Below are 17,788 nucleotides of genomic sequence, written 5' to 3'. Positions count from 1 at the left end.
CACTGCTAAACAGATACATAGTAATGAGGCATGTTCTTGCTTTACAGCAATCGAAATTCTACATATTGGTATTAAAAACTCTTCCAAGCTAATTATCAGTCACAATGAATACAGTTTATTAATTATTGTTATATTACTAATTTTAATCTTATTGACAAATAAATATATTAAGGTATTCATGCGCATCATGCACTGATTCTTTTTAGACTCTGTAATGTATTGTTCGAATATACACTATTTTACATTGTTTTGTAGAAAGATACCCACAAAAATGTAGATCTGTAGACAATTTTGAATTATTTTTAACCATATTACATTTTTAGGTATTTAGAGCACGAACTCCACCAGAAGCTATTGAGCTGGTATCAAAGCTGCTAGAATACACACCCTCATCACGAATTACTCCACTTCAGGCTTGTGCACATAATTTCTTCAACGAATTGAGAGAACCAAATACTCGCCTGCCTAACGGAAATGAGCTACCCCCTTTGTTTAATTTTACTGAACACGGTAAGTTGTACGTAAGACATTACCAATAACAAAAACCATTTTATCGACCCTAACAACCGCGTCGATTTTGACCTACTTCTTCATGAACCATGTCCCTTCAGAACGTTGGTTACTATCATAGCTATCTTAATTTTATTCACTGTCACCCTAAATATCATTAAATATCATGCTTGTATCAACACAATACCAATATTGCAAGTTCTTCAACCATGAGGTTCTTCTTCGTCCTGGACTGCGTTTGCCAGCTATTTTTCCTTGCATAATATTTTGCAGCAACCTATACTTGGGACATCTCATTACATGTCTGAAAGACTCCAGCTTTCTCTGCTTGATGCTTTTTACAATCTCAGTAATCTTGCTGAGACGTTCTAGTATTGTGGAGTTTCGAATCTTCTCCACCCAGGAAACTTTTAAAATTCTTCTATAGCACCATATGTTGAAAGCCTCAACGCGATTTAGATCGATTTTATTCACAGTCCGGGACTCGACACCATAAAGTAAGACTGAGAACATGTAGCTGTGTAGTGGGCGGATCCTCAATGCCAATTTGAGGTCTCTGTTACATAACACCTTTGACATCCGTATAAAAGCAGCTCTGGCCTTCTCTATCGTAGATCTAATTTCGCCGTGACTTTCTGCATTACAATTTAATTGCAGTCCAAGGTAAACAATTTTATCCACTTGCTCAAGTTTGGTATTATTTACATATTAGACGGTTTTATATTCAGTTGTACGAGTATTTTGGTTTTCCGTATGTTCAGATCCAGACCTGCCTCCCTACAACTCTCAACGACACTATCAAGTAGTGTTTGCATATCTTTTTGACTAGAAGCTAGGAGTCCTGTATCGTCCGCATATCGCAAATTATTCATGTCTTCACCGTTCACAATTATTCCTTTTTGTTTTTCAGAAAGTGCATTTCTGAAAATTCTTTCGGAGTAAACGTTGAAAAGCAGGGGTGTCAAGAGGCATCCATGCAGTACTCTTCTTTTAATATTAACCCTTTGCGGTCGAGCGCGATGACGAGTAAAGTGTCGTACAGGTCGTTGGCATGTATTACATGCCTACTGTGGACCGATTCTATAAGATCAACGCGAAACAATTACGTTCGTTATCCGACGCAATGTAGCCAACCCTACAGTTTTAACTGTAGATCTACAGTTTTCTGTAAATTCTCTCAGTTTTTAGTTTAGGCATCAAAATCTACAGTTTTTTATTTAAGATGCTAGTTGCTAAGTTCTGTTAAGCACAAAAAAGTGACTTGAACAAAATGAAATTTCTAGAAAATGTATAGTTATTTTTTTATTTAGATTTAGAACTTACAGTTGCTTTTTTGTATAGAACTGTATTAGTTAAATAAAACTTGTTTCTCATGTTTTCTCCTAGAGAAGATATATTTTGATCTAGACTTCTTCTTCTTAAAGTTCCCTCTCCTATCGGAGGTTGGATATCATAATGGCTATGGTCACTTTGTTGGCTGCTGCTCTGAATAGTTGTAATGAACTACAGTTAAACCATTCTCTAAGGTTCCTCAGCCAGGAGATGCGTCTTCTTCCTATGACTAGACTAGAATAAAGATTTTTTAATTATTTTTTTTTAGAAGTTTCAGTTATGTTGTTTTATGTTTCTATAAACTATGTATTATATTTTTTAAATAAAACTAAAATAGTTTTTGTTGTTTTCGCCAACTTTATTTTGACATATAACAAAATAACCTGTCATCTGTCATTTCTTCTTCTTTTTTGGGCTGTCAAGTGTCAGAAGATGGAGATGTATTTGTTGTTTTCGCCAGCTTTATTTTGACATATAACAAAATTTCCTACCATCTGTCATTTTTTCTTCTTTTTTGGGCTGTCAAGTGTCATAGAAGATAGAGATGTAGAGTTGAACAAAAAGTGACTTGAACAAAATGAAATTTCTAGAAAATGTATAGTTATTTTTTTATTTAGATTTAGAACTTACAGTTGCTTTTTTGTATAGAACTGTATTAGTTAAATAAAACTTGTTTCTCATGTTTTCTCCTAGAGAAGATATATTTTGATCTAGACTTCTTCTTCTTAAAGTTCCCTCTCCTATCGGAGGTTGGATATCATAATGGCTATGGTCACTTTGTTGGCTGCTGCTCTGAATAGTTGTAATGAACTACAGTTAAACCATTCTCTAAGGTTCCTCAGCCAGGAGATGCGTCTTCTTCCTATGACTAGACTAGAATAAAGATTTTTTAATTATTTTTTTTTAGAAGTTTCAGTTATGTTGTTTTATGTTTCTATAAACTATGTATTATATTTTTTAAATAAAACTAAAATAGTTTTTGTTGTTTTCGCCAACTTTATTTTGACATATAACAAAATAACCTGTCATGTGTCATTTCTTCTTCTTTTTTGGGCTGTCAAGTGTCAGAAGATGGAGATGTATTTGTTGTTTTCGCCAGCTTTATTTTGACATATAACAAAATTTCCTACCATCTGTCATTTTTTCTTCTTTTTTGGGCTGTCAAGTGTCATAGAAGATAGAGATGTAGAGTTCATAGAGTTATATATTAGCATAGAGAGAGTGTCATTCAGAGCGAAGTGACGACACCATCTTTTTTATTTGGATTAGTGCTGTTTCACTCTTAGGCATAGTAAAGCTGCTACAGTTGTCCTCCCCTTCCGTGCCTATACTCACACTGAATGTCATCACAGATTCTCGATACAATGTGTTAGAAAGAGATGCCGCAAACCAGTCCATGAGATCTTGTCGTCAGGAAGCGCGGAGAGTAGGCTCACTCTATGTTAATATATACCTCTATGGTAGAGTTACTGTTATGGAGACCTACACAGAGGAGAGGAATCGAGATAGGACGACCTTGAAATTTTTGTACACGATTTTGCCTGTTTGCTTGGTTTCTCGCTAGGGCGGCGGTGGCGTAGAGATAGATGCTAGTTTTGCATTGGAGTGAATGTGAAAATTTCGAAAATAATTAATTATTCGTAGTTAATATAAGATTACTGGTTTTGATGGTTAATATTATTTAAATATGAGTGCCAAGAAAGCTTACACCAAAAGAAATTGCTTCGTACCAGGATTTATATCGAGTTATCGTTCCGATAAAAAATTCAAAAGGGAACTTAACGAAGTTAATAAAGACTTTTTATAAATATTTGTCTTTATGTTATTTATAACGTTCATGGATTATACCTATTCGTTTGTATGTTATTTCCTTCGGTGTAAATAAAATTTGTGTATTACCTATTATTGGTTTTTATTTTAACCTGAAAATTATAGTGATAATAATACGAGGATCTTGAAAGTTTTTCTGTCGAAACAATGCATTTTTTGAGACAAAATATTTCACAAAAATTAACATTAATTTTATAAAAGTCAGACTGTCGTCTGTAGTTAATTTACATATACTTTATTAACTAAATTTAAACATCTGATAGGTAAGCTTTCAGAATATAGATAAATGAAGTGTTCAAAAGAAAAAGCATTTTAAATTTTGATAAAAAGAATAATTTAAAAAAAATTGATCAATAAACTTCAAATTATTTAAATAACTTTTTAAAAACAATTACGTACAGTTAAGTTCAATTTTTTCAACTAACAAACTTTTTGATATCAGTTACAAAGATATTAACAAATTAATTTGCAGTTGAAATACCATTGGTATATAAATGTGGCAGTTAGATAATGTGACAAAATATTTCCGCTTCAAAATAAGCTGTCCTCATATTAAAGTAATGACAAATTTAAATTTGATGTCACATCTCCATCTACAATGGTATAAAAAGAATACACTTTTTACCACACGTCGATATGTTATAAGGTTAAAATAATTTATTTTTGGCATAAAACACATTCAGCTACAATCCACCAATAAATTAATGTCTAATTACGATAAAAACAATAATAAAATGAGTTAAATAATAAATAAGTCCATAAGAGCTAATGTATTTGTAGCACCTATTCGAACACTTGCGCCTCTAGCGGCGATTTCTGAAAGTTGAATTAGAGGTTGAAAAGTTAGCCCACAAACGATGCATTGCGTTTCCACTCCTTCTTACAGGTCTCCATAGTTACTGTTTTTTAATTTGATATTTACAGTTTTCTACAAGTATATCTACCAGTTTTGCTCTGTGCTGGGGTTGGCAACTCTGATCCGACGGTTTGCTATTCTGTAAGCTCATTCGGGATGAATCGGAGAAGCAGATCACGAAGCCGATTACAAAGCGAAAGCGATAACTTTTGGCTTGCGTTTCGTTTCGCTTTCGATAGTGATTGGTCGATCATTTTCACGTGGTACACAAACGCAAGCGCTAAGCGGGTTGTTCGTTGTTGATTCCACAAGAATTCTGTGTTCTTTGTTGATAATACACCTATATAATAAAAATATAGTGATTCAAGGAAATAATTCAATCAAACTTGTGGTTATAAGGTTATATACGTCATGTAACTCGCTAGTTGCTCTTCTTCTTTCTTTACTTCTTCTTTTTTTTACTTCCTGTACATATATTTGCAATGTTGCCATAATTATTTATTTATACGTCGTTTAAACTCATATATTATCGTATGCAGCTATGATAACGAAGCGAAAGCGAAAACTAACCTTATAGAATATGGACATAAATCAACTTCGCTATCGTTTAGCTTAGCTTTCGCGATAATAACGAAAATTATAGAATTCGCCTACTGAACTACTCGTCACTGTTCGGCGCATGAAAGTGCGCTGAGGTCGTTGTAGCCATTTAATCAATCTAATATTTCTAACAGCATTATTAAAAGTAGCTCTATCTTTTTTTCTATTTGTTCTAAAATATTTATATTTGGTAGAATTGAACAAAATATGTTAAACAAGCAAGAGGTTGAATTTAGAAATATTAGTATATATATATGACATTTAATAAAAAAATCCACGTTTGTGTTTGTTTGTGTTTAAAGACTTTTAATATATTCTGAAACACGAAACATAAAAGTGTTAAACATGTTTATCCCGATACTGATTCGTTAAATTGCTAAACATATTTTCAATTATAACTATAATATCAGTTAGTTTCCACGTTAACAAAAATAAACAGAATAATTCAATTTTGACGTTACGAATTGTCCTTTACGAATTTGTATAGTTACGAACTGTCGCCGTTACGAACTTACCACTTGTCCGGTTACGAATTGTCGCGTTACGAGATGTCTGGTCACGATATTATACAGTGATGGGCGCGCTAATAACCGGCAAAATTGCTCAAAAGATGGAGAACATAATACATTGCGAAACAAAAAGAGATGAAACTAGTGGAGGTGGAAATTATCGTTATAAACGTCTAAAATAACATTTACACCCAGTTTCCCACCTTTAGACGTATCAGAGGAGTATGACACCTGTCACTGTGACAGTAGAATTTTATAAACTACTCCTGTCACAGAAGTCTAAATGTGGAAAACTATGTAATGTAATGTTAATTAATACGTTTATAACGATAATTTCCACCTCCACTAGTGTCATCTCTTTTTGTTTCGCAATGTACTATGTTTTCCATCTTTTGAGCTATTTTGCCGGTTATTAGCGTGCTCATCACTGTATACTCTTCGACACTTTCGATCCCTATTCCATCTAAGTCGATTGTGATATTTTGATTTGTCATCACTTTTGTTTTATTTAAATTTATTTTTAAACCGATTTATCATCATCAAAGGATATATAGACTGTGCGAAGAGAAAATCCGCCGTACACAGTTTGGTTTTCGGAATGCATTGGGTACGAGAGAGGCTCTCTTTAGTATACAAATGCTATTTTAACGATGTAGAGACGTAAATTGCGATATTTATGCATGCTTCATTGATTACCATAAAACGTTCGATACAGTAAAGCACGACAGATGGAGATACTAACCAATATTGGAATAAACACAAACATCAACTATCCGGGCAGAGGCAGGATCAGATGATATCAAAATCAAACGTGGGGTCCGTCAGGGATGTATATTATCACCACTGCTGTTTAACATCTACTCTGAGAAAAATCTTTCAAGAAGCAGTGGATGATGTTGAAGCCGGAATTAAAATTAACGGAGAATGTATCAATAACATAAGATACGCAGACGACACGGGTGTATTCGCTGACAGTTCTGAAGCCCTCCAGGAGTTAATGAACAGAATCACAGAAGTCAGTCAGAGATAAGGACTTTCACTAAACACTAAGAAAACAAAATGTATACGCTAAGAAGGAACAGCAATTTGGGCGAATCAGTGTGAACGGTCAACAAATAGAAAGAGTAAAAATATACACCAACCTTGGTACGAACGTCAATGAAAACTGGGACCATTCCATAAAAATTAAATGTAGGATAGAGAAAGCAAGATCTGCATTTCAAAAAATGGCTAAGTTATTCAAATGTCATGATTTATCATTGCCCATAAAAGTCAGGTTACTGCGATGTTATATCTTTCCTATACTGTTGTACGGAGTTAAGTCGTGGACTCTGACAGACGCCACCTGCAAGAAAATTGAGGCTTTTGAGATGTGGCTTTATCGTCGAATCCTGAAGGTATCTTATACCGAACACGTTACTAATGAGGGTGTTTTGCTAAGAATGCAAAAAAGAAAAAGAGCTGTTAACCACAATAAAAGCAGCCAAAATCGAATACCTCGGTCACATCATGAGAAACAGCGAAAGATATGGACTACTGCAACTAATCTTGCAAGGAAAAGTGGAGGGAAAACGAGGACCAGGAAGGCGAAGGATTTCCTGGCCGAAGAATCTACGCACATGGTTCAACACAACAACCACAAGTATTTTTAGAGCAGCAGTGTGCAAAGCACAGATTGCCATGATGGTGGCCAACATCCGAAACGGATAGGCACTACAAGAAGAAGAAACCGATTTCCTCAGATTCTCGTTTAAGCTCCTGTAGCATGTAGATTAGTTCCTCTGTATTGTTGCTTACGAGTACTATGTCATCGCCAAATCTTAGATGACTTAAAAATCTGCCATCAATTTTAATTCCGCATTGTTCCCAATTTAACTTCTTGAACACATCTTCTAATGCAAGAGTAAATAATTTTGGAGATATGGTGTCTCCCTGTCTAACACCCCTGTCACACAAACTCGATCTTCATCTACGTCCCATTGTCAGTGCATACAATATTTTTGAAGTTATACTTCTTTAGGCGCGATTAAGAGTAAAATTTTTCATAAATCTGCGCGCATGCGCACAGACATTATGACGTTTAGTTGCTAATCTTTCAAATTATTATCAGCGCAAATAAGCCATTAAAATAATATATTAGTGTTTTTTAGTAAACGTATTATGTATTTATTATAATTTTGTGTCTTTAGATTTGTCTTCCTTGGGCGTAAAATAATAAAACATCTATTTTTATATTTCACTTGTCACCATGATGTGTAATTATATATATATCTGAAACGTCAGTAACATGTGCCTTGATGGCCTGGTTGGTAGAGCATTGGACCAGAGATCGAGAAATCGCGAGATTACGGGTTCAAATCCCGGACCATTCATACTTTTTTCTTTTTTTAATATTTGGCATTGTTAAGTTTTGGTTAATTTTTGGTAATTATTGTTAATTTTTTGTATTGTAACTGTTAAGTATATTTATTTTGTTGAAATTATATAATAGAAGTAACTTCTTACGTGCGTACAAAGTACACACACATTCTTTTTTTTTTTGTTTCTGTTATGCTTTTGTTAAACTTCTTATCCAGTCGTTTCTTCTTTTATCTCAGAAAGATATACCCAGCATTGCTCATTCCATAACAGAAAATCTGTTATTAGAGCACTGATGATCTGTTAACATAGACAGCTTTTGATGTTCATACTAAATAATTTTTCTTTTTAGAATTAAATATCCAACCATCACTGAACAGTACGCTTTTGCCTCGAGGAGCTCAGACCGGCCAGAGTGGACAAGAGTCGGAAAACAATGCGCCAGATCACGCGTCTTCATCTACTGCCAACCAGCAAATGGCCGACACTGCGTCGACTCCCATCCAAGCAGCGGCGGCGTCCAGTATAGCTTAGATGGGTGACACCGTCATCAAGTGCTGTTTTGATGTTTGTTGTAATGCATAGATAAACTAAATCAGCAATACACTAAGCCAGGCGTCTAGTAGTGTTAAAAATATTATTAAAAAAAACGTTAGATAATCTTCAGAAAGCTAACATTCGTGTCGATCTTTTTATTATTGGTGTCTTATTAGGGGGATAAACATTTTATCGTAAGGCTACTTGAGGTGAACATAAATAAATGATGTAAGTGCGTTACGTTGATAAATAAATGTACTAAATTTAACTATAAGGATAATTTATGTCGGCTTTAGTGTAGTTTTTGAAGTAACTCAATTTTGAAACAAGTTGTTTTCTTCGGCGGAAACACGGCGAGATCAAAAATTGAATGGGTGAAAGGAAAAAATCATTACATTCCAGAGAGGATTAGTTCATACTTAATTTGATACATAAACACTATATTTAGGCCTATTCTGTAACTACAGATCGAATAGAAATGAGTCAAATCGAATAGAGATCAGCAAGTCGGATCGGAATTTGCAGGAATTGGTATTGTGTAACTCATCTCGATCTCTACTATCGCAACGTTGGGTAGAAATTGATTTCGACTACACAAGCCCTGTCGAGATCACATTTCGACATCGTAATTGGTCTTGACTCTCGTGTATTGGCATTATTATTGTTGTTTTGACGTTTATTTGTTAAATGAATTAGCGATTTTAGTCTGTGTTGTTATTTATTTAGATAATTATATATTTAATTTTATAGACCAATAATTATACAACATCAAGGTTAATAGAAATCATTAAACATTTTAAGAATCGCTACTCTAATTAATTTACTGGCAGAATGTGTAGATTTGGACGCATTTAGTGGAAAACCAAAATTTTTCTTAGGGAAAAACCGTGCAATAATATTTTATGTTCAGAGATAAAGTCTACTATGTAACTTAAAGGCTCAGCAGATGTTTTTTTTTAAGTTATACTTCTTTAGGCGCGATCGAGGGTAAAATTTCATAATACTGCGCGCATGCGCACACCGACAGTATGGCGTTTAGTTGCTAAATCTTTCTAGTTATGTATAAATATATCAGTGCAAGAAAAGGTGTGAAAATAATATATTATTAGTGTTTTTAGTAAATATATTTATTATAATTTTTGTGTCTTTGTATTTGTCTTCCTCAGGAGTAAGATGAGTATTATTAAAACATTTTATTTTATATTTATTATACATCACCTTGTCTGTTTGTTACCGTGAATTGTCATTAGGTACGTTCCAACCGATACAGACACAGTCTCCGTAGCGTATTTGGTATAGCATTCGGCCAGAGATCGAGAGGTCTTGAGTTCGAATCCAGTGCAATCCTATACTTTTTTTTTTTTTTTGAAAGCGGTAAGCACAAAATAGTTTGGTGTTTAAAAAAAATTAAAACAAACTGTTTAAAGTATATTTATTTTTAAGAAATCATATAATAGAAGTATAACTTCTTACGTGCGTACAAAGTACACACATATTTTTTTTTCTTTGGTGTTCGTATTCCCTATCGGTGTTCCAGTTGTCATTTTTTATTCTGGTTGTGTTGAATTTGTCAAACTGAACCAAAACTATCCAAAACAAACCAAAATGTCTTCATTTTTGATAAATTCTTCGCGCAGAACACTTATTTCACTTTACAGTGCGGTGTTGCCACCTCCTCCTGTGCGCGTCAAATAAAAGTTGGCATTTTCGATTTACACTGATTACGATGTGAGTTACGGAATGCCAATCCAAACACGAAAACGAGGCGATAGATATCCAACACTCCGATTTCGGGTAATTACCATTCGACTTGGTCATTTCTATTCGATTTGTTAAAACTTACAGAATAGTGCTGATTACGTATCCATACCAAAAATTCCTATTTGTAAATAAATCTTGACGAGGAACGTTAAATAAAACAGCTGTACGAAAGGTGAAATAAATATGATATTCTGTAATTAAAAATCATTTTTACCGCAACAATTTTTTCGTTACAAGCTCCACAAATTTTTAATGCAAAATGGCTGGTGCGGACCTGTAAAATTTTCCTCACGACATTTTATAGCCGATCCACTGGAGTGCTTATGAAATCACACATGTGCACCATGTACCAATGTTTTGTTGAGTTGAAAATCTGTAATATAAAGATTTAGATACCAAATGTACGATTACATTCACCTAAAATAAATAAAATACAAAAATAAATCACAAAGAGCACATGATATAAACTTTTTTTGAATTAAAGGTCGCAGCAGATTATCATGCTCGAATCGTTTCCAGCACGTGTATCGTAGTCTCCGAAAAACCTGATTTTACAAAGAGGTGTTTTTGATACGATAGGTTCCGGATAGTGTGAATTGTTCATATTTAAAACCATTAAAATCAATATTTTTCGGAAACTAAACGCTACGTGCTGGACACGATTCGTGTATTATAAACTGCCGCGACCTTTACAGTCAAATATTTATACCTTACATATCCTATGTAAGGGAATAGTGAAGATGAAATCAGCTTGAATAAGGGTGGAGCAGTGACACGAGCGTTAAGCTCTTTTCTCTAGCAAAAGTCAATCAAAAAAGAAACAAAAATAACACATTATATACGATTTGGAGGTTTGGGATGTTACCAAAGCTAATAAAAACAAGTTTATGACGACAGAGATGGACTATTTCACAAATTTGTGATATAAATTAAAACTAGAAAGGGTCAGAAACAGCAAATACATGAAATGGAGCTAAATCGTAATATATGCGATAAGATTGAGAAGAACAGTTGACATGGTCCGGACACGTAGAGAAGTCCCCCAGAAGACAGGTGGCCCTGAAAAATATTAGAAACGGTTCGTTTCTCTTGAGAAAGGCAGAAGAGAACTACCTTGAAGAACTTGGCGTGACGATATCGATAAAGCAATGACAGCCAAGAACCTAGAAGAGGCAACAATCTATGACAGAAAAGCATGTAAACCACAACGAAAAAATAGAAAAATTTAAATTAATGCCCCACGTTGTGCTCCTTATATAATATTTATAATTTCCTGATATTTTGCGAAAAAGAAGAGATATAGATCATGTTGAAAGAACAGTAGAATTACGCTGTAAACAGGAGACCAAAAGATGTTCAGGCGAGTTTGACTATTGGCTGAGAAAAAATGTATCGAAGAAGTACCTGATTTAAGGATATAGTGATAGTTTTTCATTATTTACTCTAGGCAGTTCTCACTATAAAAGTGCCATCAACATATAATAGTGCTTTATTTTCTTTTTACCTTCAATTGGTATTCTGAAAAATTGAAACACGACGTGGTTTAACTAAAGTTTAACTCAAATACTCAGTTATTTACAAATAGCACAATTACTAAGAAATATCACTTATACATAGAATTGCCAATACTAATCTCAAAGCCCACCCCTGCTGACTCATATAATGAGAATGAACTGCTCTCGTAAAGAGCTAACGACGGTCGAATCTTGGAGAGAACTACCTTGAAGAACTTGGCGTGACAATATCGATAAAGCAATGACAGCCAAGAACCTAGAAGAGGCAACAATCTATAACAGAAAAGCATGTAAACCACAACGGAAAAATAGAAAATTTTAAATTAATGCCCCACGTTGTGCTCCTTATATAATATCTATAATTTCCTGATATCTTGCGAAAAAGAAGAGATATAGATCATGTTGAAAGAACAGTAGAATTACGCTGTAAACAGGCGACCAAAAGATGTTCAGGCGAGTTTGACTATTGGCTGAGAAAAATGTATCGAATAAGTACCTGATTTAGGGATATAGTGATAGTTTTCCATTATTTACTCTAGGTAGTTCTCACTATAAAAGTGCCATCAACAGATAATAAGTGCTTTGTTTTCTTTTTACCTTCAATTGGTATTCTGAAAAATTGAAACACGACGTGGTTTAACTAAAGTTAAACTCAAACACTCAGTTAATTACAAATAACACAATTACTAAGAAATATCACTTATACATAGAATTGCCAATACTAATCTCAAAGCCCACCCCTGCTGGCTCATATAATGAGAATGAACTGCTCTCGAAAAAAGCTAACGACGGTCGAATCTTGGAGAGAACTACCTTGAAGAACTTGGCGTGACGATATCGATAAAGCAATGGCAGCCAAGAACCTAGAAGAGGCAACAATGTATGACAGGAAAGCATGTAAACCACAACGGAAAAATAGAAAATTTTAAATTAATGCCCCACGTTGTGCTCCTTATATAATATCTATAATTTCCTGATATCTTGCGAAAAAGAAGAGATATAGATCATGTTGAAAGAACAGTAGACTTACGCTGTAAACAGGCGACCAAAAGATGTTCAGGAGAGTTTGACTATTGGCTGAGAAAAAAATGTATCGAAGAAGTACCTGATTTAGGGATATAGTGATAGTTTTCCATTATTTACTCTAGGTAGTTGTCACTATAACAGTGCCATCAAAATATATAAGTGCTTATTTTCTTTTTACCTTCAATTGATATTCTGAAAAATTGAAACACGACGTGGTTTAACTAAAGTTTAACTCAAAAACTCAGTTAATTACAAATAGCACAATTCCTAAGAAATATCACTTATACATAGAATTGCCAATACTAATCTCAAAGCCCACCCCTGCTGGATCATATAATGAGAATGAACTGCTCTCGAAAAGAGCTAACGACGGTCGAATCTTGGAGAGAACTACCTTGAAGAACTTGGCGTGACGATATCGATAAAGCAATGACAGCCAAGAACCTAGAAGAGGCAACAATGTATGACAGGAAAGCATGTAAACCACAACGAAAAAATAGAAAATTTTAAATTAATGCCCCACGTTGTGCTCCTTATATAATATCTATAATTTCCTGATATCTTGCGAAAAAGAAGAGATATAGATCATGTTGAAAGAACAGTAGAATTACGCTGTAAACAGGCGACCAAAAGATGTTCAGGCGAGTTTGACTATTGGCTGAGAAAAAAATGTATCGAAGAAGTACCTGATTTAGGGATATAGTGATAGTTTTCCATTATTTACTCTAGGTGGTTGTCACTATAACAGTGCCATCAACAGATATAAGTGCTTAATTTCTTTTTATCTTCAATTGGTATTCTGAAAAATTGAAACACGACGTGGTTTAACTAAAGTTTAACTCAAAACTCAGTTAATTACAAATAGCACAATTACTAAGAAATATCACTTATACATATAATTGCCAATACTAATCTCAAAGTCCACCTCTGCTGGCTTATATAATGAGAATGAACCTCTCTCGAAAAGAGTTAACGACGGTCGAATCCTCGGGAAAATCATAAATTCTCGAAGGTCCTCTTTTTATCGGAGTTCATATAACGGAAAGGCTTCTGGACTCTAACGCACGGATCCGCAATCAGGGGTATGTGACCCACAACAATAATATGAAACATCGACAATCGAAAACCAACCCTACGCAAAAGACAAATCTAATAAAAATAATTGATACTCTGGGAACTGATAATCTAAAGGTCCCTCTAAACGAGCAATACTTTTTTACTGCAGTATATGGCTGCAATATAGTAGTTTTTTTTTCTTTTGGGAGGTGGGAATCTTCGCAAGACCGTCTGGGAAGGTGTCCCAGGTGTGTCGGATTCAGTCCGTCCTACTTCATCGTGACGGGCCGCCTACCGACTAAACCCACCCCCTCTTTCTCCAACCGACGAGTCTGGAACCGCTCTTAGCGAGCATGTCTGACCCGTCGACCTTACTCCTAACTCCCCTCTGGCACTCTTCGCGTGCATTCCATGGATTGGGTGGCCCCCCGCTCCCCCCTCCCACACAAGCCTTGCGCCAGACCGGCCGGTGAAGCGACCGTTCACGCGCAACCCATGTGCGGGCTGGGCGGCCAGTGTGCCCCCCATCTACGATGGAACTAGCAAAATAGAACCAGTTGGCAATTACGAGTAACACCAATCATTCATCGATTCACACTCGCACTCATACCCATTTACTCCAGGTTAAAAAGGGAGGCAGTCAGCGAGGTTGGATGTAAAATGTTCTCCCCCACTAGCTGCCCCAGGACAGAACAAACAAAGAAATAACAAATAAACAGAAAATAGACAGAACGAAAACAATACCCAAGACAGTCGGCATGGACCAGATGTAGAGAGTCTTCCCCATACTGGCTATCTTTTACGACGTACACCAAATAAATAAATGAATACAATTTGTTAAAAAAGAAGCGATAAAAAATTGTAGAAATAATATTGATTAAATTAATAAATAATTAAAATAAATAAATAAATAAAGAACAATAAAATTAATCAAAAAATAAGTAAAACCAGATAAAAAAAATTTATAGGCAGACAGCGAAGTTTGGATGTAAAGTGTCCTCCCTCAGCTGGCTGCCTTCTACGACACAGGACACCGTTATAAAATAAGTAAACGCTCATCCCGCCTGCAGTCGCCTCTCTTTTTCTTCTTTATGCTTTATGGTCTTTGTGACAAAAGCAATGATCAGGTCGAAGTCTCACTTGCTGTCTATAGCTTTATCGATTAGCTCGCCAGGCTCACCTAGAGGGGATCCCAGGCCCAGCCGCAGCTCGGCAATATAGTAGCTGGCAATATTGCAAACAATAACCGCCAGAATATGTAAAGGTGCATACTGAATTGATCATTTTTCTCCGAACGAACAGAGCGCCCTGTAACAAATTGCTCTAGTTAGTGCGTGTTCGCGAGCAAAATTCTGCCGAACCGAATGAGCTGATCATTTTCGGAGGAGTGTCGGTAACCGTTGAAAAATCAAAAGCGAGCATTTGTTTCTTGACGCTCAGTGTGTACGGGCGTACTCCAGATTCTCTACTCGGACGAATACTGAAATAAATGAGCAGAACATGGGAATGCAGCAAATAGAACAAGCACTTGGAATAACTTGAGCATTTACTTATTTTTGCGCGCTCGGTTCGTTTGGTTCGTTCGGAAGAAAGTGGTCTAGTCAGTACGCACCTTAATATTTACACATTTTTAGTATCGCTCGTATCGTTTTACAATAATTGCCGGACGATCGCTTGACGAGCGAAAATACTTGCAATTTTGTTTTGGTGATTGCTGTTTTGAAAAATTCTGGAGGATTAAAATGACTAGTAGTTGGTCGATGGGAGGATTATGGATTTTATTAACGAAAAACATACGACCTGGGTTGTGCAATGTGGATGTCGTAATATATAAAGATCGAAATCCATAATAAACGGCTGTTGTCCTCGAAAAATTTGAGATTTCAAGTAATGGAACTTAAGAAAAATTCAAATTTGAGTACGTAAGCTAAAAATGAGCAAAAAAAAAATTAAAAGTGGTAGTGTCAGTGGTAAAGCAGTAAAGTGGTTTCCTTTCGATGCAATATTTTTTATTTGACACTCCTGAAAAGCCTTTAAAAGTGATTATCAAGGCTTATGTTATCTAAAGTTTCACGCATGTTTGAGTAAGGTCGAATCCATAATCTTTTTGTTGTTTTTCTTTTCCTTTTTTTTTTCTTGAAATTTCCTTTTAAGACAACATAAACCGCTGCCATTATCCATTGTTGCCCTGCATTTGCCATTTGCTGCATTTAATGTTGTCATAAATGGCGGGGCCATTGTTCTCGGTGTTGGAGCCACATATTGTAGTAAAAACATTGCTCGTTTAAAAGCAACTTAACATACCTCGAAATCAATGTGATTGTAAGAATTGCGCTGTGTGCAGTTCTTTGAAGTCACATTAAATAAACAAAATTATAACGATATACAGGGTAACCTAAAGTGTCTATAACATTATACGAAAGATTAGTGAAAAAATTATGTTGGGCGGTAAAAATGAAACCAGACATTACATGTTTCCCAAAGAAAACTTACATAATTCAACAACTATTTACATTTGATTGATCACATCTGTGGAATGTCATCCTTTTTCCAATCACCCGTTCAATGAACCAAGCTTTGCTAATTTTTTATTAGCATGCAAGTGTATAGATTCAATTTGCCTAAAAACAGCACTAACATATTTGTATTGGACATTCTACTCACACCTAAATGTAGGTAATTCACGTTGAGGTTGAAAAAACTACACCACCTTTACAAGTAATCTCATATCAAGTTTAAAATTTAGAAACACTTGGTAGATACATACTTAAGAACCTATTACGAGACTATAATTAAGGATTTGTTTTCAAACATGTATAGAGAAAGGCTTAAAAGACATTTTAACTATTGCTGCATAAGTGAATTTACTTAGGTTGTATAATTCCAATTTTCTAAAGAATAAGAGATGCTTTATATTGAGAATATAACCGTATTATGTATTATGATACAGAGATACATTTCTATGTTGATTATTTTAAAGAATTTTAATCCAAGTTCTGGTAAGGGCTTTAGGTAGTTCGTAATTGTGGACAGTAGTAGCCAATTGTAATTTTACACTAATGTATAAATATCTACTTTTCAATCGGTACAAATTAGCCTGCAAAACATAATCCAGGTATTTATTTTTTAAAATTAATTGTTTTTTTAGTGGTTTCTGAGCAAAATAGCAGATGAGGTATGATTCGTGAACTATCTCATTTGTGCTCTTGTATATTACTGAAGTTTCACGAAAAATTTTATCGCCAAATAAAGTAAAATTTAGTATTTCTAGAAGTTTACTTATCCTTCTTGTCGTATCATACATATACACCATTAAACCTTAAACACTGCGGAATTCGATGTAGAAAGCTTCTCAACTATGCTTTCTACGTCATACTTCTATTTTCAATTGGGATTAAATCAGGGAGCTTGCTGGCCAGAGATTGATTGGGATCCTATTCAGGCCTATTCTGTAACTACAAATCGAATAGAAATGAGTCAAATCGAATAAAGGTCAGCAAGTCGGATCGGAATTTGGTATTCTGTAACTCATCTCGACCTCTACTATCGGATAGAGATGTTGAAAAAGTATCTATTCGTTACGAAGTACTCGTTACTTTGATTACTCTGATTACTTCGTACCAATCGTATCAGAGCGAGTAACGACTATTGTATCTACAACCAGTACACTTGATTACTTTCTACCAATCGTATCCCAGCCAGTAACGGACGGGACCGGTATTTTACGAGTGTTATTGAATATCGTTATCGGTATGAAGCGTTTTAAGGGTGTGAGCCTCAGAGCCTCACACTGTGAGGGTGAGGAGAAGATAGAAGATGAAACAGAGGGAGGTATAATGGAGGTAAAATATGTAATGTATATATTTTTTATCTAGATCTATATATATACCTATACAAAA

General features: G+C 35.0%; 1 protein-coding gene across 5 annotated transcripts in view; it reads left to right on the top strand.

The window, feature by feature from the left end:
* The window catches only part of LOC114328362 (glycogen synthase kinase-3 beta), a 202,857-nt gene extending 185,702 nt beyond the window's left edge, over positions 1–17,155 (top strand). For all 5 annotated transcript variants that reach the window (XM_028277201.2, XM_028277197.2, XM_028277200.2 and 2 more), the window contains 2 exons: positions 324–510; positions 8,348–17,155. In XM_028277201.2, coding sequence (XP_028133002.1) covers positions 324–510; positions 8,348–8,529 — 369 coding nt within the window. In that variant the 3' untranslated portion in view covers positions 8,530–17,155. The remainder of the gene's footprint in view (positions 1–323; positions 511–8,347) is intronic.
* The last annotated feature ends 633 nt before the right edge of the window (positions 17,156–17,788 follow it).

Source organism: Diabrotica virgifera, chromosome 6, assembly GCF_917563875.1.
Source record: "Diabrotica virgifera virgifera chromosome 6, PGI_DIABVI_V3a".
Lineage (NCBI taxonomy): Eukaryota > Metazoa > Arthropoda > Insecta > Coleoptera > Chrysomelidae > Diabrotica > Diabrotica virgifera.
The sequence above is the reverse complement of the archived record's forward strand: the minus strand, read 5'-3'. Positions and strand labels throughout refer to the sequence as shown.